Source organism: Bactrocera dorsalis, chromosome 4 (genome assembly GCF_023373825.1).
Source record: "Bactrocera dorsalis isolate Fly_Bdor chromosome 4, ASM2337382v1, whole genome shotgun sequence".
NCBI classification, from domain to species: domain Eukaryota; kingdom Metazoa; phylum Arthropoda; class Insecta; order Diptera; family Tephritidae; genus Bactrocera; species Bactrocera dorsalis.
This window is the reverse complement of record NC_064306.1, coordinates 34,980,752-35,004,595: the sequence shown is the minus strand read 5'-3', so window position 1 is coordinate 35,004,595 and position 23,844 is coordinate 34,980,752. Positions and strand designations below refer to the sequence as shown.

At 33.0% G+C, this 23,844-nt stretch overlaps 1 protein-coding gene across 3 annotated transcripts in view; it reads left to right on the top strand.

Annotated features, from left to right (window-relative positions):
• Nucleotides 1-23,844, top strand: part of LOC105227275 (MICAL-like protein 1) — a 151,402-nt gene that overhangs the window by 86,393 nt on the left and 41,165 nt on the right. For 2 of the 3 annotated variants that reach the window (XM_049456314.1, XM_049456313.1), the window contains exon 5: nt 16,302-16,387. In XM_049456314.1, coding sequence (XP_049312271.1) covers nt 16,302-16,387 — 86 coding nt within the window. Of the gene's footprint in view, nt 1-16,301; nt 16,388-19,162; nt 19,665-23,844 lie in introns of those variants that run through there. The other variant, XM_049456315.1, reaches the window with a different exon arrangement.

The window sequence follows — 23,844 nt, the reverse complement described above, 5'->3', positions numbered from 1 at the left end:
AAAAAGAGGTGTGCGTAAGTTGCTTCGAAAATTTGTGATTTTTTTACGCTTTCAAATTTTGTATTCCATTAAAATTTTTTTTTTAATTTTTTTATTTAATTTTTTTTTTTGAGTTGAGATTTACTTATCTTTGCTGCTTTTAATTTTCGTTTTTCGGTTTTTGTTTTTGTTGGGCACACACACCCTTTTCATATCGCCTTAGTCGCCCATTTGGTGAGCAATATTTCATCGTATTTATGTTATGCGCATTGCTGCTGTTCTTACTGTTGTTGTTGTCGTTTAAAAGTTATTGTTGCTGTTGCTGCTGTCTGCTGTCTGCTGCTCCCAAGCTCAGAACATTTTATCTGCCGCGCATAGCCACATGTGACTTGGCGTTAAAGCTGTTCACTTACCTGTCTGCAGCATTTATGTAAATACATCTACACACACACACATACAAACGCACTTAGTTGTTGACATTGCCGCGCGCAGCTGGAGCTGGTTTGTTCTTTTTTCTGACTCCACGTAATATTTTATCGAATTTTCTTCATGCGTGCTGTATTCTACCGAATTTCGCGCATTAATTCACGCATGAGAGCGAATGACAGCAACCAACAACAACACAAAAATATAGCATGTGTGGTTAAATGTATAAATTATTAAAATCCAACGCATGACATAACCACACAATATATGTATGTTTGTTTGTGTGCTTGTGGCTTCAACAATTCGGCTGGCGTTGCCAGTTAAAGACACGCCTAATCAACACAATGTCACGCTCTGCAGTTCTCCCCAAAAATGCGCTGTTTTTATGTCTTTTACTTGCGACATTTCAAATCCAAAGTCGCTTAATTGCTTTGTTATAATCATTACTTTAATTTCAAGTACTTTACTGCTGCCCAACTGGTTGCTATTAAAAGCTTAAAAAAGATGTTCAAAGCAGCGAATTTTTCGGCATTTTTTGTGTGAATTTTTTAGTCAGTTTTGATATTAACCTTTGCAAATGTGATTAAATTAAATTCACAGCTGTAATTCTCTGCCATCTGGTAAGAAATCTTAATGAATACAATGACTCATACAATCTACAGTAATTGCTACGACGTCCTTATACTTTTGGGTTAGGTTTATTGTTTTGGTCAAACTATGTTGACTGACTCGAAGTTTCCATGGAGGATGGAAGCAGTGATCAATGATTACTCTGGTTAAAGCATATCTAATCCAAGTTAAAGTAATTAAACAAAGATTACTTATAGGAAACAAACCATAGGTGGAGAAAGTGCTTTTCAAGAGTATACTGGTCGCTTGTTACCCCATATGTAGACCTACCGGTCTTTAGTAATGCCAGGTGGAGGTTTAGTTTAATTTTAACTGGAGTACATATTCTAATTTATAATTTCGAATACAGCAATCCTTCATTTCTGTGGCTCCACAAAGGACTACATATAGCGGTCCAGGTGCGATCTCTCTAGGTCAGCCATCTATCCTAACTTAAGCTAACATATTCGTCACACTGGTCGTCATCGCTTTTGCGATGTTTTTTTGGTTTAACTAGTCCTTTGAACTGTGAAGCTCTTAGATAAGGCGAGGCTCTTAATTAAGACGAGTTCTATATATGCTGAACAGAACCATAGGCGGAGTGCCCTACTCTCTCATGCCTGTTTCCCTGCAATTTCTGCATGTATCCTCATTAAGAATGCCCTTCCAGATCGTATGTGATGTCAGTAGATCCTGACCTCTCATTAACCTAACAACCGTCCTTCAGTCACTTTGAAACCGTGTGAGTGAATAGTAAGCGTGTTTTTTTTTTCGTATCCTTGCACATGATCTTGGCGATCCGTCATTTCTCTTAAGTATTGCATATCACCCTGATTCCTCTGTCAGCGCTTGTGGGAATTTCATTGTATTATCGTTTTTAGTGACATCCGCATTTCCTGCAATGGTTTCGATAGCCAGACGGATAGCATGTTTGGCAATCTTCTCTGTTATTTCATTTCCCGGAATTCCTTTAAAGTAAATAATTTTACCTGCCATTTCCCATATTCAAAATCTAATATGACGGAATTAAATATGTTCACATATGACAGTCAAAGCTTTGGCATTCATTCACCGTTTTTTGGATATCTAAACCAGTAAATGTCCAAGAGGCTTTCAAGATAGGGGCAGTCTTTTACATCAGACAAAATTATATTTCTAAATCTACATAATTAGATAAGACTTTAGATACATTTTTGAATATTGGTTAGTCTTCTGAGTATGTCCAAAATAGTCTAGCAAGGACTATCTGCTCAACTTTATAGTAAAAAGTCTAATCTCGTCTTCTTATAACCCTCCCCGACTGCAGTGATCGCAAAAAAACTGCTGAACGAAAGGTTCGTTGAAAGACGCAAACAAAAATTCGAAGTATTGAAGATTAAAACTATCAGCAGTCATGGTTATGTATAGTGGAGGTGATGGAGTTAAATAACGATGGTGGAGTTGACATTAACCAAATGGGACTCTAATAAATACATTGTTAAGACCTTTCGCAACTATAAAAATCGTTGTCCGGCTAGGCTAGAGACGACAAGGTTTTCAATTAAAGCTTTTGTTTAAAAAAATGGGAGAGAGCTCTTGATATCAGAACAACAACAAAAGGTACATGACGATGCCATCTGCAAGCAGGTGTCTTAAGGTTACTATATATTCGGCGTCTGCCTAGCACAGTTTCGAATTAAAAGTTTTTACTTGTTATAAACAGAAAACGTGAGTCCCCTCTTTGCCCTCTTATACCCAAAAATCGCAAAGTATATTATGTAATACAGGAAAAGTACCGTTCACCATAGTATTAATGAAGCCCACGTTAACCGAATGAACATTGATCAAAAACCAGAACAACCGTCTATTCTGCTAATCTTGAGTTAATAGAGAGATTTTGATATAGCAACCCCAGAGCTATAGATGAAACCACCGTCTTGAGACCACAAAATATTCAGTTACTGACCGGCTGGATTAAGGGAATTTACGGTAAGCAGTTTTATCAATTATGATGAGAGAATAACATTAGTGATTTTTAAGACATACAAATGGAAGATTATACTCTGATATACAGAAGAGTACACTCAAGAGTTTGTTCATTCATCTCAGTAAATTCACGATCGCTTTTATTTACTCATCCCATATAATTTGTACTAAATTCTGCAGTCTGGTAACGCACTTGTTTCTTCGACCACTAATTCCATGCCAACTACATTGCATATTTGTTTGTACTCCCCTGGTGTACTCGTGACTTCTTCATGGACTGTGCGCCTATGAATAAATGTATATTTCTATTGACAAAACATGCAACTCATATGCATTTGTTGCTGTTTAATTCTATGTGTGTTTGTGGCTATTCGTGTCTAATTAAAGCAAAACTTCAACAATTACTTAAATGTTCATTTCATAAATTGTAGGTCATTGCTGTTGCTGTTATGCGACTTTAATGGCATATAAAGTCGCATGGCTTTTACCATTATTAGACAACAGCAGCAGCAACAACAACAAGACAACGTACGCAAGCGTAAGCAAACACTAGCATGTACTTTTACACTGTCATAAGCCACCACTCAGCGAAAATGCGCTTACAAACACACACACATGCAGGCATACACACACAGTAATGCACGCATGCGCGCAGATTTGTAAGTAATAGGAAGTTTGTCCGCTAATGTAATTGCACCGTCATTTTTTATGCATTTTTATTATGTTGTTGGCGTTGCGTTGTTGTTGTAGCTTAAATACATGTGCTTGCATATATGTATGTGTGTAGGTGCTTGTCTACTAACGGTTGACGGCAAGTTTTCTAGTCACAAATCGTTTATGAAACTATACGCCGCACATATGCAGGAGGTTGTTATTATTGTTGTTGTCTAAATGTATACGCTTACATACCATATAAGCGTCTAGTTAAGGAGTTGAGTTTAGAAAATAATTTATTGTTGAAAATTAACAGTCATTTTGGCTCGCAAGTGGCAGCTTTACTTCGTCGGCAGCTGCTTCTGCTGCTGATCGCTTACATGCGTCGAAGAAAGTGCGATATTTTCCAACAATTATGGTTAGGTGACAACTCTGGCAAAGCGAGACAGTAATGGATAGGAGTCTACATTAAATTACATTAGGTTAATATAACGACATGTCCGGTTTTTCGCCACGGATTTGTAAAATTTGTGATATGTATGCGCTGATTTGAGGAGCTTAAGCTGGATACAGAGTGGTGCAGAGTAGAGTGTAGCGGATATTTGAGTGGACAAAGTGGACGAAATTTATGCACTGTTTAGTGTGAGGTTGGCAACAGCTATAAGAAAACGTCGGAGACCCCATTAATGAGCAGCGTGATGAGCTGAAATTATTTAGCTAATGCAATCTGTCTGGATATACGCAAAATAATCTCTAAATTTTTGAAATATTTTTCTGAAATATTGCACACATCTTATTCTCTCCAAGAATAAGCTCGTTTGTTGGAACTGTCAATATCGGACCACTATAGCGTATAGCTGCCATACAAACAGATCAGTCAAAATCCACTCTTTGTATGGAAAACTTTTTTATGACAAAGCTATAATCTCCAAAGAAATCTTTCAGATCGGACCACTATAGCATATAGCTGCCGTACAAACTGAAAGCTCTAAGCCCTGTTCTTATATGGAAAACTTTTTTATTTGATAAGATATCTTTACGAAATCTGCCTCAAATATTTGCATGAAATAACGCTACAATCTTCGAAGAAAGTTTTAAAATCGGATTGCTACAGCATTTAGCTGTTATACAAGCTGATCGATTAAAGTCATGTTCTTAAAAAAATCATAAAGAATTGCTATAATTTCCGTTCTGGCACTTTCAGCTTTTACAGTAACTAATTCTTTGGAGTTTTTCTGGTTTTAAAATTTTTTTCTTAGAGAAAATACTATAAAACGTGAAACTAAAATCTTAAAAAGTTCTAAAAATCTTTTTTTTTTTGTTAGTAATAACAAATTTCTCCGAAAGTTTCACTGTTAATTGCTCCACAAAAAATTTTATTATTCCTTTTTCTACGCTGGCACTTTCTGCAAAATTTTCTCCACACTTTCTATTTTATCGTTTGTTGTTTTATGGTTTTTGAAAATTCGAAACTGATCGCATTAAACGCTTAGAAATTTCGCTTTTCAATTCCCGCACTGCTTCAGCAATTGGAACTCGGTCAGTAGTGACGAAAACAGATATTGAAACTGTCAGCGTCACTGCACACATGTCCAATCGATTCCCCTACGCCCCACTTATCGCCAGCCACTTGTAGCTTAATGCTTACAATAAACATCAAATCTCAAATGCTATTAAAGCAACCAAAAACAATAATAATAAAAAGACACCAAATGTAAATAAAACCGAAAATAATCGTCGACGTCTGCGCCTTAATGGGCGAACGCGCCGCACTTCATATGGCCTATCAATAGTGGCATCAATGACGCGATCGATCGCAACCAACGACCACCTTGCCGCCGCATTGAAGCTTTCTTCAAGTGTTATGTTGCTGTTATTGTTGTAATAGTTGTTCAGTTTTTTAAGTACCCACAATTCAATCAACACAATTTCTTGTGAATGAAATTTTTTTCTCACTCTCCCTCTTCTGCTTCTTCTTTCAAATGGTTTCAATATAACCTCAAAAGTGAAATTGATCTGCTCACTTAAAGTGCAGCAACATATACATATTTGTGTGTGTGTGCATGCATGTGCGTATTGTTAACCATATGCAACAAGGCATCTGGTTGACGATCCACTTAAGTGATCTTTTATGTGTAATTTTTATAATGTTGCACTGCGGCAACCCACTGATCATGTGTGTTTATTGTTGCTGCGATTATTGTTAGGAGATTTTATATATTTTTATACCCTGCATAGGGTATAAAGCTTGCAACACCGAGAAGAAAACGAAGGAGACCCTATAAAAATGTATATAAAAATGATCAGCGAGGTCGATTTATGCTTGTCCGTCTTAGTTTTGAAGTTATGGATCTGAAACTTTGAGCGCATTTATTTCCCTCCAAGAAGCTGCTTATTTGTCGTAACCGCTAATATCGGAGCTCTTTAACGTATAGCTGTCATACTAACTGAACGATCGGAATCAAGTGCTTGTATGGAAAACTTTTTTGTTAGTGCAGATATCCTCACGAAATTTGGCTCGAATTATTTTTTGAAGCAACTGTATAATCTCTGAAGAAATTGTTTAGATCGGACCACTATAGCATATAGTTGTCATATAAACTGTAAGATCAAAATCAAACACTAGTATGGAAAACTTTTTTATTTGGCCAGATATCTTTAAGAAATTTGGCTCGAATTATTTTTTGAAGCAACTGTACAATCTCTGAGAAAATTGTTGAAATCGGAGTACTATAGCATATAGCTACCATACAAATTGAACGAACAAAATCAAATTTTCGTATGGAAAACAGTTTTATTCGTAAAGGGTATCACAGTTTCAGTCCAACCGACGTTAACTTTTTTTGTTGTTTCTTTATTTGTGACTTCAAAGCGTTCATCGCGCTGATGCTGCAACTTTCATATGCGTGCGTGCGTGTGTGTGTGTGTCATTCTCTACAGAAATGTTGCCACTTTTGATTTTTAACATCGATCACATCCTCCCTGCCTCTCGAACATTTTCAATAGACTTATAGTGAATTGCACTTTTGTTGTTGTTGTTGTTTTTGCCTCATCAATGATCGCTTGTCGGTGGACAATTTCGGTTTCAATGCATTTCGATTTCTAACCAACGCCCATATTTAGACGCGCAGTAACTGATCAGTGGCCACGCCGTTGTAAGTTTTCTTTGCAGCAGTTAAAAGCATATACCCATGTATATAAATATGTGTTCGTATGTATGTATTTTTGTTGCATTTTCCTGCAATCAGCTTTCATCAGCGTTGCGCCGCAAATAAAGTGATCGATTGGCATATTGATCAATGGGTGCGTATGCGGTTAAACCCATACATACACACACATTTTGAGCCATACAAATACATATGCACTTATTTATATATATATACAGGTATATACATGCTTTTTTGGCCCAGTTCCTATGCCTGTGCATGTGGTAGTTTTGAAATTTTAGACGACACACGCATTTTCAGATTTTCGAAGAAAGTACTTATGTGGCTTTCTTCTCCCAGTGACATATATATACATATATATTTGATACGTTCCCAGACATCTAAATTTCTTATGTATACGCAATATCAGTGTCAATTTATTTGTGTTATATTAAGTGGCATGTGAAAAATTATATAGAGTTGATGTGGGCAAAAATTATTTGATAACAGCAAAATCAAATTGGTGTTAATAAAAGAGGCTCAGCAGCATGATTTAAAATTGTTGAAAATGCAATATTTAAACATATGATATATAAATATAGAATGAGGTAGGATTTTTCCCATGCATTAGTTTGACAGATCTGGATTTCAGACATGGTGTCAAAGAGAAAGATGCTCAGTATGCTTTGACATTTCATCGTGAATAGACTTACTAACGAGCAACGCTTGCAAATCATTGAATTTTATTACCAAAATCAGTGTTCGGTTCGAAATGTGTTTCGCGCGCGTGTTTTGTTCAGCGATGAGGCTCATTTCTGGTTGAATGGCTACGTAAATAAGCAAAATTGCCGCATTTGGGGTGAAGAGCAACCAGAAGCCGTTCAAGAACTGCCCATGCATCCCGGGGGGGGGGGGGGTTGGTGTGGTTTGTACGCTGGTGGAATCATTGGACCGTATTTTTTCAAAGATGCTGTTGGACGCAACGTTACGGTGAATGGCGATCGCTATCGTTCGATGCTAACAAACTTTTTGTTGCCAAAAATGGAAGAACTGAACTTGGTTGACATGTGGTTTCAACAAGATGGCGCTACATGCCACACAGCTCGCGATTCTATGGCCATTTTGAGGGAAAACTTCGGACAACAATTCATCTCAAGAAATGGACCCGTAAGTTGGCCACCAAGATCATGCGATTTAACGCCTTTAGACTATTTTTTGTGGGGCTACGTCAAGTCTAAAGTCTACAGAAATAAGCCAGCAACTATTCCAGCTTTGGAAGACAACATTTCCGAAGAAATTCGGGCTATTCCGGCCGAAATGCTCGAAAAAGTTGCCCAAAATTGGACTTTCCGAATGGACCACCTAAGACGCAGCCGCGGTCAACATTTAAATGAAATTATCTTCAAAAAGTAAATGTCATGAACCAATCTAACGTTTCAAATAAAGAACCGATGAGATTTTATGCGTTTTTTTTTTAATAAAAAGCTCTTAAAAATCACCCTATATAAATATAGAATGTGGTAGCTTTCCTACCCAGAACTTCAGTCTGACTCCTAGATTAATAATATTTGTAGGCAACTGATCTCTACATAATTCGCTGCTGTAGCGATATTTTCATTGTGACATTTATCATCGCGTTAAATCCATGAATTCTTCTTCCACATGATTGACATTTTTATGTTATACATACTCAAAACGACATACGAGCGCTATTTGTGTTGTTAACAGTAACTTAAAATATTCATTTCGGCCAAAAGATTCACTTAAATCACGAACATTTACGCACGATTACTGTCTACAACTTTCGACGTGGATTAACTCAGCAACAGTGCTTCGATGAACTTATTTAGTTTTTGGCGATGAAGCTCCATCAAGAAGATGGTAGATCACTGCAAGGCGAATTTAGTGAAGCTTGTGGTTCCGGAAACTATGGATGCTTTGCGCAAAGAAATATTGTCATATGACCTAACGTGTGATTGATTCTACTATAGGCATTGGTGTGACCTGCATACATTCAATATTGAATGAATATTTGACTGTAAAAAAATGGTTCACGTAGGATCCCACACAATTTGTCATAGTCCAAAAAAAGACCCATGCCGGTTGGCCTAGAGAAATATTATAAAATAAGATAGCAGTGTCTCGAAACACATCTATGACATCTGTGCCTTTTATTGCCTGTCGAGGTCGAACCACGATTATGAAATATAATTTTAGATACTTGTCAATAACTTGGAAAATCGTCTCCCATAATGGTTAAACATACCTCTTACGACCATCACGGCTGATTTAGTCCATCTGTAATGTTTTGATATATCCTTTACAACGACAACAAACGAATGAAAACACAAATATTAGAACCATTCAAAGGAAGTTGTCACAAAAGTAATCTTAGCGAACTATTTTAAAAGACCTAAAGTATTTACCTATTCAGCAAAGATTCTCCAAAGAGGCAAAATACATTAGGTCAACATTCTTTCGTCGAAATCATTGCGATCTTTAATTTGAAATACAGGAGCTGTCATCCACGTATTGAACAAAAGTTGTTCAAGCACAAAACACTTACAAATGGTGGTCTGTTTCTTTGGAAAAAACTGAACTTGTGGCAACCATACCTCTTGGTCAAAATTTGACGCCTGAAGAGGCGGTTGACACGTTCAGAATGCATGTTTTGGAGATACCACACTCAGGGTGGCGAAAATACTTAGACAATTGGTGCAAATGCATGCACAAGTGTATACATAGATCTTAATGAAGAGTATTTAGTGAAACAATAAAGCGATTTTCGATGATTAATATTTGTGTTTTTTTTGCACACCCAAAAACTCGGATTTTTTTCAAGAACTAAGCTATCGAAATACCTATAACAAACCAAATTCAATTCTCTTAAAAATCGCTAAAGAAAAGAAGGTCTAGGAGGAATGAACCGCAAAAGTAATATATAAACAGAAAATCCAGCTAAAGGTTGAAGAAAACTACTACTGCTGAGCCTATTTTTAATACAAATTATGTATTGCAAAATAGCGCGCTCACCATTCATTAAAAACTATAAATAAAACATACAAATAAGTTCAATAAAGAACAGCAAAAAGGTTCAAAACAATTTTGCCATTTTTGATTGATGTCTTAATAAGCGGCTAGCGTGTTGCTAACCAATTAGTGCCGCAGGAAATTAGAAAAATAATAAAAAATTTATAAAAAAAATTAATATAAATGAGCAAAAAAAAAACTAAAACAAAAAGTGAAAATTAACAAAACATTCGAAAACCCATGCAATGCCTCAACACCAAATTATACTTTCATTTTCGAAGCACAAAAAATCGCGTTTGTCCAAAAAATTAAGTTAAAATCGAAGAAACCAACGTTGGCTACGCTTGCTCCGTTTTGTTAATGTTATGACAACTTTGGCGCAGCTAACTGTATATATACAGACACACACACATAAATATACTATGACTGTGGGTCTTACGAATTTGATTAATTTACTGATTGATATAACGAATGCAATTTAATTTCTAATAATAAAAAAATTACGTAAAAGAAAAAGTACAATATGAATAACAAAAACAACAATAACAAAAACAAAATAATAATAGTGGGACCTACAGCGCGTAATGAATGGGCTATAATCAAATCGCTAATAAACGCCTATAAATCGTACACAACAGACAAGGCAGCAGCAAACTGCATAAAAACAACAAAAACAAGCTGCAAATTTGTATGTATGAAAGACGAACGAAAAGTAATGAACGAACGCGCAAAAAGTACATACAATAGAATTAAAAAAAATTAAAAAATATAAAAAAATAAAAAAAAGGAAAATGTAAAATGTAAAATAAAAAAATTAAAGAAAAATATTGAAAAGGAACACCAAAAGTAAGACCAATTGAAAAAATAAATATATAAAAAAATAAAAATGCATTTCGACATACATATGTACATATACTCATACATATAAAGTATAGCGAATTGCTGCCGATAATGCGATTTGGAAGGTTAAACTGCAATAAAGTGTAGTGGAGAGCTCTAGATTGTAGGAACATATATATATTTACATATATACATATACATATGTAGATTTATGTATTTATTTTGCAGTTTTTAAGTTGTTGAAGGAATACATTGGTATATACAAAGTACATAGATTTGTTTGTGAAACGAAACAAATTAATTTACTTGTAAATGCGGGCAAATAAAACAACAAAAAACTGCAACCAATGGCATGCTTCAAGAATAACAATAACAGCACTATATTTAAAATAAGTTTGAAAAGCAAAAAAGATTTAATTAATAATTGTAAATCGATTAAAACACTCCAAATAATAATAAATGTACCTAAAGATAAGGCCTCTATTTTCATAAACGAGTGCCAAAAGAACGCTCAACTCGGTTAAAATTTAATTACAACAAGAAAAGACGTTAACTTCGGCTGCACCGAAGCTAATATACCCTTCACAGGTGCATTTCTTTTAGTAACTATTAGTTCAGTTTATATGGAAGCTATATGCTATAGTAATCCGATCTGAACAATTTCTTCGGAGATTACATTGCTGCCTTAAAAAAAAATCTTTACCAAATTTCGTGAATATATCTTGTCAAATGCAAAAGTTTTCCATACAAGAAATTTTTTCCGATCGTTCAGTTTGTATGGCAGCTATATGCTATAGTAAGCCGATCTGAACAATTTCTTCGGAGATTACATTGTTGCCCTAGAAAATAACCTGTACCAACTTTTGTGAAGATACATTGTCAAATGTGAAAGTTTTTCATATAAGAACTTGATTCCGAACGAAATTTTATTAGACAATTTTTGAAACAAAAAAATCATAGTAGGTTGAAACCCATTGGAATCGAAAGATACAATAACAAAAATTAAAGAAAAACTAATTTACGCTCGATTTGTAATCTGAATTAATAAGGAGAAAGGAGAAGCCGAAGAAGTTTTTAAGGAGTTACATAGGTTTTCTCGGTAAAAACTCATATAAAAAATTAATTATTTTATAATATTTGAATTTTATTGTGTTACAAACATACTCCATTAACAAAGAAATTCTGAAATTTTTGAAAAAAATTATTTTAAACGCCATTGCGACGCCATTTCCGGTAGCTGCACCCGCGTTAGCAGCATAACTACTTACACCTTTGATTACTTTAGCGACTGTTTCCTTGGTACTCGCTTACAAAGACTTATTTATAAGACTACTTGTAAGACTGTTATGCTTCCAAACTTGCAGTTCTTTAGCTACAACGCACCACATAGCAGCACATATGGCCATTTCATGAGGCACCTATGTAACATACATATATTCATATACATATGTATATGTATATAACATATTTTGATATATGTTACATATCTATGTAATTATGTTCAGTTATGTATACAAGATGTAAGGAAGTCATGTCAATCCGACATCAGCGGATGTAATTTGGTTATTAATTTGTTTTTAATAATACAGAAATGCATGTAAAGAAATAAAATAGCGGCTTCAGAGCGACGCTGCAGGTGAAGAGAAATCCAATTGACACTTCCCATTCAATTTCTGCTTTATGGTAATACAAGTTACTACAAGTTGGTTAACTGAACAATGGCACGCACGCATCAAATGGAATAGCTATCATTGGAAATCGATACATACATATGTACATGCATGTATATATTTACCTATATAGAAGCATATAAATATGTATTCATTGTGAAAAGAAGAGCTGCTACTAGCCAACCAACTGAGATTAAATGCGAATTACTACTAAGGCAAGAGTCAGCTAGGGCGATTCAGAATATCAATCAACCAATAAAATCTTAAGAAATCGGGCGTTTAATCTATTCTTTGTAGAGAAATATGTATAGCGAGGAAATTATTTGAAATTGGTTGGGTATTATAAATACTATTTTGTTTTCTTCACATTAATGTAATATGAGTTTTAAAAATTTTACTTTTCTTCATCGGCTGATGGGTACAAAGAAAGTTTTTTTCTATAATTAAAAAAAAAAAATTTAATTTATTATATTTTTAATTCAAATTAAATTAATAGCTGAGAGGGTTATACATATGTAAAAAAGCACAAGTCTTTTTTAGCACAAGTGTACGAATACTGTGTCTACGCACCTGTCAATTGCAACACGTCATAGGCCCTCTGAGGCGCTTGAGTAATCGTTAATTTCATCAATTAACTTTCAGCGCAGTGAATTGTGTAAAATCGTTGATTATTTAATGAAATTGATTTTTTTCTGTTTACTTTCAATCAGTGAAAAGTATATATTTCTGGCTGATTACATAGGTTTGAGAGCTCCCACGTTATTAATTATCTTCTCAAAAACAAGGAAAATGATAATAATCCCAGTATATCTTTCTTTTGGACCAAAATCTAGACACATATAAGTAGGTATTTTTAAGGTATCTTTTATTTGTACATAATTTTTCGAAAAATTTTCTAAAATTATGTGAAACCGATGTGTTTCAATCCTCCGATTAATCGATATAAAAAAAGTTCGATTAATACATTGTATTAATACATAAAACTGTTGATATTATTCATTGTTCGAAAATGGCAAATGTTGTCTTCCAAGCTTTTAAAATATTTTTCTGGTATCAATTATGTAACTGTAAATATAACTCTTCTAAGCTATTATTTTCTATTATTCTATTATTCTCAATTTTCCGTTTTGTTTTTGCTTCGCTTTGCTTTTTTCTACAGATGGCAACGCTGAATTGAACACATGCAGAGTAATAAATCTTTTAAAAATAATTTCAATATAATTACATATAACGTATTAAAAATTTTCGAAAATACACATTTTTACGCTAAGACTTTACAACTTCACCCATATCACGAAAGCTGTTATTAATTCTTTTTTATCATTTGCTATGTATTACACACTGGTATAAAAAATTATATTTTACAAAAATTATTTTTGAAAAAAAAAATTTAAATTACAGCGAAAATTCAATTTCCAGCGTAACAATTGTCACTTTGCCTTAATTATTTTCAACTAGCATTACATGAGCTCTTAAACTGTTCATTACAAACATTATTTTCAAACTATTCAAAATGAAGGCGATTATTACATATAACAATTGACATTAGATATAATATCAAGAGCAGCCTAAAAGTATGCAGAGACTTTAATTTGCTTTGCGCTGGTACGTACAAACTATTTCCTCTAGGATACGAAAGCTTTACCTACCATATAACAAAAAGCTTCACACATGCTTCGCGATCGCAAGGAGTCTCAAAAAAAGCTCCAGAAGCAAAAGTGCTGACGCCTGTCGCATTTTGCAAAATTCATTATTTTATAAAACACTCACCTTACTTTGATTTGTAGAAGATTATCGTTTGCAATATGCTCTCGTAGGATTAACACGCACTTTATTTATAATTTTTCACAAACACACAATACACACACATACTTTCTGCTACGCACGAACGCGAGACACTTATACACTTGCCGAAAAACCGATTGAAAATTACTGCAGCGGCTTTTATTGCACCTCACGACAATTTAGCATTAACACTACTTGAAGGTTTTGCACCAATTATTTAATTATTACAGTTATTTTGCACGATATTCACGAATTAATGAAATTGCAACACACACGACGCGAGAAAACATACCGAACTGACTGGAAAGGAAATAAGGCGCGGAACTTTGGCAAAGCGCAGGGTTACATTTTTGTGCTGAAAAAGAACTTAGTGGGGTATTCACAATAGATTTATACTTTTATTGAAAATTTTATAATTTGGTGTTTTAAAAGTATTTTTTTATTATAATTGTGTTATTAGTGTTTAAAAAACAAGTGGAGGGGTTTTTACAAGAAAATAAACAAAAAATACGCATAAAAAAAATTTTAAATAATTAGAATATTTGAAAATTATTTAAATAAATTTTTACAATTCAAATATAATTACTAGGTTTGTTGGGGTTGAAAACAGAGTTGCCGAGTATTTTAAAAATTTTGAAACAAAAAATATTTTTTTTTGTTTAAGAAAATTGCATTGAAAATTTTTTTTTTAAATTTATATTTTCAATTTTATTAATAGCAATAAAATTAAAAAAAAATATTATTATTATTCAAATATATCATATTCTTTTTTTGGTATTTTCACCAGAGTTGCCAGCAAGATGAATAATTATGTAATATCGAGAAAAAAATATTTTTTTGTTTTTAAAGAAATTTTAAATTATTTTTTTCGTTTTAAAGAAAATTGAGTTAAAAAATTAAATATTTTCAAAAATATTAATAACGATAAAAATTTTTATTAAAAAATTTAATATGTATTATTAAAATATATTCTTTTTTTTGGTATTTTCACCAGAGTTGTCAACAAGTTGAATAATAAAGGAATATCAAGAAAAAAAAATTGTTTGTTAAAAAAAATCTATTTAAATGAAAAATATGTATATTTTGATATACTACGATGTTAGGAATTTCATGTGGCAACCATAAACAAAACCTTTTATAGAGTTATAATATATACTCTAATTTTTTTATTAATTCTCATTTTTATAAGAATTTTTACATGGCAACTCTATTGATTCTATTCTTATGTATTTTTATATGATATATTTAATATTGAAACCACTTTTGCTTAATTTATATAAATTAATTAAATTTACTATTCTATTGTGAATACCACAAATTCCAATTGTCATGAAAAATGCAAACCTGCGAATCCTCAAAGTTCTTCCGCCGTTCAAACGCTTGAGAATATATTTCCGTAGCGTGTGTGTTGAAAGTGCAGAAAATAGTGAATATTGTGTTAAATAATCAAAAATATACAAAAATAAAAAGGTTTTTGTTTCATATTGAGAAAATATCAATACTCAAATGTATAAATACGTCAAATAATTGTGAAGAAAGGTGAATTTCATAAGTTCTGTAAATTTTGTAAATGCCGCTGCAATAAAATGTATGAGACTCCCGTTGGCTGTGACAGCTCGGAGCTTTTGGACTCCTTTGCGGAGCTTTTTGCGATGTTGGCGAAATGAAAAAAACTGTGCAGATAAGCTTTAAGCTTTAAAACCATGTTTATGTGTGTAATATATGTATGTGGCATAAAATAAATGTGATCTGTGCTTTTTCCTAAATTTAAGCAAATAATGTATTAGGCTTCATTCTCCAGCATAGTACAATTTTAATACATATACAGTGGTATTTAAACTGTTAACTGTTGTAAGGAAAACTTGTTCGAAATAACTTATTCAACATGTTCTCGTTTAAAAATTTTGATATATGCTTATTGCTCTATTCGCCATAGAATAAAAAAAAAATATTTTTTGGTAGTTTGCAGATTAAAAAAGTTAAAAATGTACCATAAAAAACACTTTTAATTTTATATTTCAATTAAATATAAAATATGCTCCGAAAAGCGTTAAGAGGATTTTTAATAAATAAATTTTTTAAAATAGGTTTCGAAAGGAGTTAAGATGAGTTTTAAACAAATTTATTTTTTAGATATATTTTCATAGTATTTTTAACAATATTTTTAACTTCTATAAATTTCTATTTTTCATTGTAGATTCCCCCAACAGACTGAAACGTCCATCGTCAGCAGCATCCGCGGAAAAGACGCAAATTACGAAGGCAGCTGGACCACCGCCAAAGGTAAGAAAATGTTCTTATGTTAATTTCATTTTCTTTGGAACTCTCTATATTCCTATCTATCGATCCTCATAAATGTATATATCGTCAGCTAAAATGCAAAACAACGTATCATAAAAAAAAATCGAAAATCGTTATCAGATATTATAAACAATATTAAATAATTTTATAACTAAAATTCAAATTTCGTTATCAGATATAATAACCAATATATAACCATTTTATAACCAAAACTTAAATTCTTTCAATATTAGTGGTTTCCATTATATCGTGATTCCTTCGCCTGTAAACTTATAGAAAGTGATGTTACGTTATTTTGCATTTTAGATGACGATGAACTATTGGTCAATGTGTATTTTGTTATTTAAAAAAAAATTATTTGCTTTCAAAAAAACTAAAAATTTTCGGCTTAAACAAAATTGCCTGCCTCGATGTCATTAAGACGTTCTTCTTAAATGTTTTAGTGTCTAATATCGGTTAACTTTATATTGTGATTTTCAAATTTATAGCTATTTCTGCCTATAGTAATTTATATTTTCATTCATTGCTCATTAATCATTGTATATTTTTCATATTTTTTGTTTCCACTTCTATATTTATTTTTATATATATTTTCTAGTTTTTTTAATTATATTATGCTCTATTTGTCTATCTATCTATCTTACTTAGCATTAATTAACATTTTTCTATTTTCCTAAATTTTTTTTATTATTTTGAATATTATTTTCTCTAAGCTTGCCTTAACCTCAAATTTTGTATATTTTATCATATAGACATATATTTTATTGCTTCTTTGCGTTTTTCTTTCAATTTCTACCATTTTAAGCATGAATATGAGCTTTATCTGAAGAAGTTATATGGAATTTAGAAGTGGTGGGCGCGTTTTCACTAACATTCCTGCCAATAATAGCAGTCTTAGTACTGAGTTTGCCTCAAAACTCCTATCGTGTCACATAATCGGAAAAAAAGGTTCATATGCAAGTCAAGATGTATTTTTCTATCGATACCTAACCTTCAAATATTCACTGATACTTTTAAAAAGTATCGAATATTCGAAATTTTACGCTGATAATACTTAAAACAGTCTACTACTAATTCTTCCGAAATCTGTGTCTTTCTTATGCGCTTTCAAATATGTACACTTGTATGCCTTATGCTTGTAAATATGTTAGCCTTTAGCTGAAGCACATAGAACCATACACGTTTAAGAACATACATACGTACATACATACCTATGTATGTACATACATACATATGTATATGCTCTGCTGCGATCCATACCTTATCTAGACTTACCTTGACTTGTGCGTTCCGCAGTTAATTCCTGCTAACACATTGGCACAATTCCCCACTTTGCAATCGACGCAAAAAGAAGCAAAGCGTTCTTAAAGAGTTTCTGTAAGAAAGCAGCCCAGAGCCAAAGTGGCAAGCAGAACTCTAAGGCAGCCAATAGAGAATGCAGGCAAAGCGTTCCAGAGAAGCCACTGACTGCAGCATAGCGAAAAGAAAGGAAATTCGCCAACACAAACAGACACTATGTGCAACTACAGCGCGCCACAACAACGACAACAACAACTCCAGCAGCAGTTTAGTTGCAACAAAATACTTGCAACTGCAACTGCTGGCCAAATAAACTCCATAAAATGCGCAGAATTCTAGCCGACGGCGCAGATTCTCGGCTGCGGCAACAAATCGGTAGAACATGTGCATTGCTGGCTACAAAAACTTTTTGCTTTTGTTGTGAATGATTAAAAAGCAATTGTCTGTATGTAAGTCATATATATTTTTGCCGGCAGCATTGGCCATCCATCGACGCAGCCATCTCTCTGCTGTGACGCATGCGTGTTGGTAACTTTTATTCTTGTTGTTGCTGTTGTGACGGTATAAGGCCATTAACTATGTATATGGTTGCAGCGCTAGTTATTTAGCGTTTTGTGTTTTTGCGGCTTAAGACCTTTTAAGGCATTCGAACAAGGTCAATCGCTGATTTCCGTCGTTGTTGTTGTTGTTGCATTTCATTTGAGGTCTTTTACTTTGGACATACATACATACATATGTATATGTCAGAGAACTTAGAGGAGTGTTGCTGTATGTTCTTTTTTATATTTACTATGTTTAAACAACCGTTAAAACGGCACTGACAGTCGAGAATCTCCACCAATATGAATTTTTTTTGTTCAAGACCGAAAATTTTCGTATATATCCGATCTTTTCATGCGTTCGGATCATGAAAAATTAGACGCACAAAAAGCCAATTAAAGCTCTCAAAGCAGAATACTCACTGAGTACATATGTATATGTATATGAATACGAGACTCTCTAGAGCTGCGCCATATAGAGAACACTCAAAATGCATAAGCACTGTTAGTCTTCCCCAAGCGTCATTTATCTAAAAAGCACAGAAAATTCTAGCTTTCGCCAGTGAAAGCTCAACAAATTTGAGGTTATGTAATTATATCTTTTGTTTTTTCATAATTTTAATTTCTTTTCACAATCTAAACTCAATTTTACAAAGCAAACTAATTATGTAGAATTACCGTTATATTTCTACCAAGTATAACAGTCATATTAAATTGAGCGGCACCTGGCGTGCATTAGTTGTAACAACAGCATACCAAGTTTCACACCGGTGCTTCAAAATCTGCTTTAGCGGTTCAAGCGTAGATGCCGCAGCTGTCGGTTTTGCATGACAAGCAGCTGTTGGCGGCCTCTGCTGGTTAGAAACAGCAATTGCTGCTGTCAAACTGGTTAACGGCGCTCTCGCAGCTTTGTAGCTCTTTTCCAATCAGTCCATTTTAAAATAATTTGCTGGGTGGGTGCGTTTGCCCACCTTCTTCGCATTGACATTATTTTGATTTCAATACAAAACAATTTTTATTTTTGGTGCGGAAATGTATACAAAAATATTGAAAAACCAAATTTCAGTGATTAATGTTTAATAAATTTATTATAAACAAAAAAAAAAAATAAGTTTAGTGACTCCAGCTTTTACAAACGCCAGTGTATAACAGGCAAGCAAGTGTTGTGAAGTGCAGACAAAACGGTGGAAATCTAAAGTAATTGTTGTCTGAAGGTCTGCGTCGGTTTGCAGTTTGCAAGTAAAATAAGCAAATTTTAAACTATTTTGTAAGAAGTGGTATATCAATTTTTATAAAACAGCATCAACGCTGCTGATTGTGCCTGATTCCCTTTGGTGTGCCAACTCTTACGTGGCGTTTGCAGCGGCTCAGCTGGTGCTGTCTGCTTAACCGGCTTTGCATGGCAACGATATTCTGAGAAGGTAAAACATAATTTTGCTTTATGCTTGATGCACACAATTTTCTCAAAATGAAATTGACAAATTTATTGTAAAATTATGCTACTATTTTGTTTTTGCAACGCAGAGGTTAGCGGCATATTGACCGCTTGTTGGGCAAGTGACTCATTGGCATGACATTTATCGACATAAATTTGGTGCTTGCGGATAAGTGCCTGATGCATTTCAATAGCTACTGGAATTCTAAAAATAAAAGCAAGAGTTTTTTGAAACATTTTTAGTGCAAACCTTTTGGTGAATTGTTGAACAAAGCTGTGGTCTGTGCACATAAATTCGAGCGACACATTACTGTGTATGGCGCTAATATCAGTAAATGTAGATATGTATGTATGTGTATTACAAATAGCAGCTAAGTTAATCATGGTTTTTTGCCTACTGATAAGAAATTACGCCACTTTACTGGGTGACTGATTCGTTGTGTTGTGGAGTCCTCAACGAAAAAGCAATAATGATGACAAGGCCGTTTCCCTTTTTAATTTACGTTTTTTGTTCAATATTTTGTTTCTTGGTGACTAATACAAATTGTATGCACTTAAGTGGAGTGAAGGGTACCAAAAAACGCAGGCAACTTATCATTTGCCAGAAGATTAAAATTTACGCGGTTTTGGTCAACCACAATATATATTTAATAATATTTATAAATATGTATGTATGTATGTTAGTAGACATTAAATCTTATAAGAATGTCTAAAGAAATGCGAATTATTAATTTGCTTTTGCCAACTGGAATTCTTAGTTTTTATTGTTGTGAATTGGAATGCCAATAAGTATGCTAACGAAAATATACTGTTAGCCATACAGCTGACTTCTATTTGGAAGTTATTTGTGTCTTCTGTTCTGTTTCTTTGAATTTATATAAAATTTACTAAGAAAAGCTAAAATAATTTGTTGTTGTTATTGCTTTCTAATCTTACATACATATGTATATCTTGTAAACAAAATAATTCTTCACCATTGAAAAATAAAACTTATTCGTAAGTTATCAATCTGGTTTTTGGTTTGGGTATATTGCCGTGAAGCTAGGTTATGTTAAGAAATAGATCTTAACAGATTATTGCAAATTTGCTAATCCACCTAATGCCAGTTCCGGCTTTGTTTCCTGGTCCGCCAAAGAAAATTCTGGCATAATGTTTCAACCTCAATTTTGAAAGGGCTGTATAGTGAAGGAGAAGGTGGCTGGGAGCTTACAGTTACAAATCAGAATTTTATATGACGAATAAGTAAAACGCAAGCCAAACTTACTGGGCAATGCTTTTTTTTTTACAAAAAAGATCTACGTATGTATGTATGTACATATATATTTTTTTTAAATCCCATGAGTTACAGTCTCCCTGAATTGTAAAAATTCTTTGAAATACATAATTTCTGAATCGTATTTCCCATTAGCAAACTCAACCAGAGACTTTTCACATTTTATCGCTCTAAAAATTTCCGCAAACTTGCTGCTCAGTGAAGTTTAACGCTTAATTCATGTCATGTCATTTTCCATTGCGGCTGAGCGTTTGCAAAAAGTTCGAAAAAAAGAATTAAATAAAAAATAACCAAAGTATTATGTACCATAACTACTTATACGGATTCATTGGCTTGCTCATTAGCTGTTAGCCAAACCGACATGCATGGACGCCGCGGTTGGCGTGCCTAGGCTACATTTTGGGAGTGGCTTGTGGCGCTACTTTTGGATATGAAGGCTGAAGTATACAAATGTACATGCGAATTATTTGATTGGAATTAAATTCTGCATAATTGTGGCGTGTAAGCATTGTAATGGAAACAGTGCGTGTGCCCAGCATGTGGGAGTTATAAAAATATACAACTGAACATTTGTAAAATTTATAAACAACTTTAAAAGTATCAGCTTCAGTTATTACTCCTTAAACACTTCAGTGCGTCGTAGCCTTGTTGGTGTCTGCTAATTCCATTTACTTAATGTGTCTCCGACATGCCATGCCTGCCAATCTTTTGGTCTACCTCGTTTGTTAGTCTGCTAGTTTATTGCCCTGCTGGCCTGCTTTTGCACAAATCGATGCAATATTTAGCGTTTCAACACCAAGCTCATGGCGCTAACGTCGAAAGAATCGATTGTGATCCGCAACGGCGGACACGCTCGCCGCATGACTCATTATATTATATGGAAGTCGTTGTATTTTTTATTTTTCCAAACCTTCCTAGTGTGCTTTTTCTAGATTTATTATTAAAAATAAATAAACATGGAGATTCCTGCTATTTGCATGCTTTGGACTGCGCGAAATCATAAATTTATATATTGGAAGACGCTTATAACCTCAACAGCAAGCAGTTTTTCTTCTTGAGATTCACGAATTCATTTTTAAACTTTTACTTTTTGTTTATACTTACATACATATGTACTTATGTACAGACTTAAATAAGTCTCTGAGTGCATTATAGTGCCTCACTTTTAAGGCATACTCAACAGAGATGCCTTTCCTTTTGTGTAAACATAGGCAGCTCCTTATGGCAATGCATGCAATATTGCCTACTATTTCAAATTTTGTTTGTATTTTATATTTTTAGCTTTTTTTATTTTTTTCACAACTGTATTTTATTTACTTTGTTTGCTTGCTACTGCACACAGTTTTGACTTTTGTTGTTTATTTTTTGTTTTGGCTTTGCTTTGTATTCAAATAAGTCACTGGGTTACCAAGTAACACGTCTCTTTTGTTTTATTGCTTTGCCTTTGCGCCGCACGCAATTTTTCCACCTCAATTACGAAAAATTGTACATTGGTACGCAGTTACCTACACTCTTGGCCAATGTGAAGTGGTAAATTTGAATGTTGCCTTTGCTTTTGCTGCTTGTTTCAAGGCTAATGAAGTAGTGAAAAGTAGAAGAAGAAGAAGAAGGGCAAATATAAAACCGCTGTGGTTTGGATTGATGAAATTTAAGGCGCTACTAAAATCATTTGTCGATTGCCGACTTGGGGTTAGCGTGAGAAAGTATCATTTAATTTATATGATACTAACATACTATAAGTATATAAATACTTATGTATGTATGTAGATGAAAAATGCAAATCAAATTCCAAATGTAATAGTAAATAGGAAAAAATTTTTTTTTTAGTAAAGTATACACATTACTGGAGTTAGTATAATGTCGGGTTCAATGAGGGAATTAGTTGTAGACATACATATAATGACTATAATGAATATACTCTACCTACTATATAGAGTATTTAAATATGTATGACCTAAATACTTTAAAATTATTTTTTGTTAAACAGTTGTTCAAATAAAAAATATTTGTTGGTTGAAAATGTGTTAAAAACTAACAAAGATACAGCTGCGGTCAAATTCTTAGTAGTGTGCAAACGTGCAAACGTATAAGAGGAACTGTTATGAAAGTATGCGATATCGCCTTTATAAAAAATAATATTTTATACCATAAAGACCATAATAGAAAGTCAAGTATTTAAAAAAAGACTCATTGTTTAACTAATTTCAATGTATTATAAATACATCAAAAAAATGTAAGAAAAATTTCAGCGGTCAGAAATTAAACCCAAAAAATGTAGTATATTTTTTAATTTTTGTTTTTATATTTCTTTTATATTTGTATTTTATTTTTTGTTTTAATTTTTTTAAATTTTTTTTTAATTTTTTTTACTATTTCATAAATTTTTTTTTACTACTTCAAATTTTTTTTTTCAATTTTTTTTTTTTTAATTTTTTTTATTTTTTTTTTTTTATTTTTTTTATTTTTTTTTTTTTTATTTTTTTTATTTTTTTTTTTATTTTTTTTTTTTTTTTAATTTTTTATTTTTTATTTTTATTTTTTAAAACTTTTTTTTTTAATTTTTTATTTTTTATTTTTATTTTTTAAAACTTTTTTTTTTAATTTTTTTATTTTTTTTTTAATTTTTTTTTTCCAAATTGAATATTGTCTTTTTACGAAATTAGTATTTAGTTGCGTGACCTTTATTTTTTGCCATTGTAGCACAGCGTCGTTGCATTGCGTCAACAAGTTTTTGATATATTTCGATGGAAATAGACTCCCATGCGCTCTTCACAGGCTTCCATAGTTGCGTGGTCGATGTTGGCTTACATCGGGCTACCGACTTCTTGACATCAAACCCCAGATTTTCGATTTCGATGGTTGATGTCAAAGGACTGTGGCGGACATTCCATTA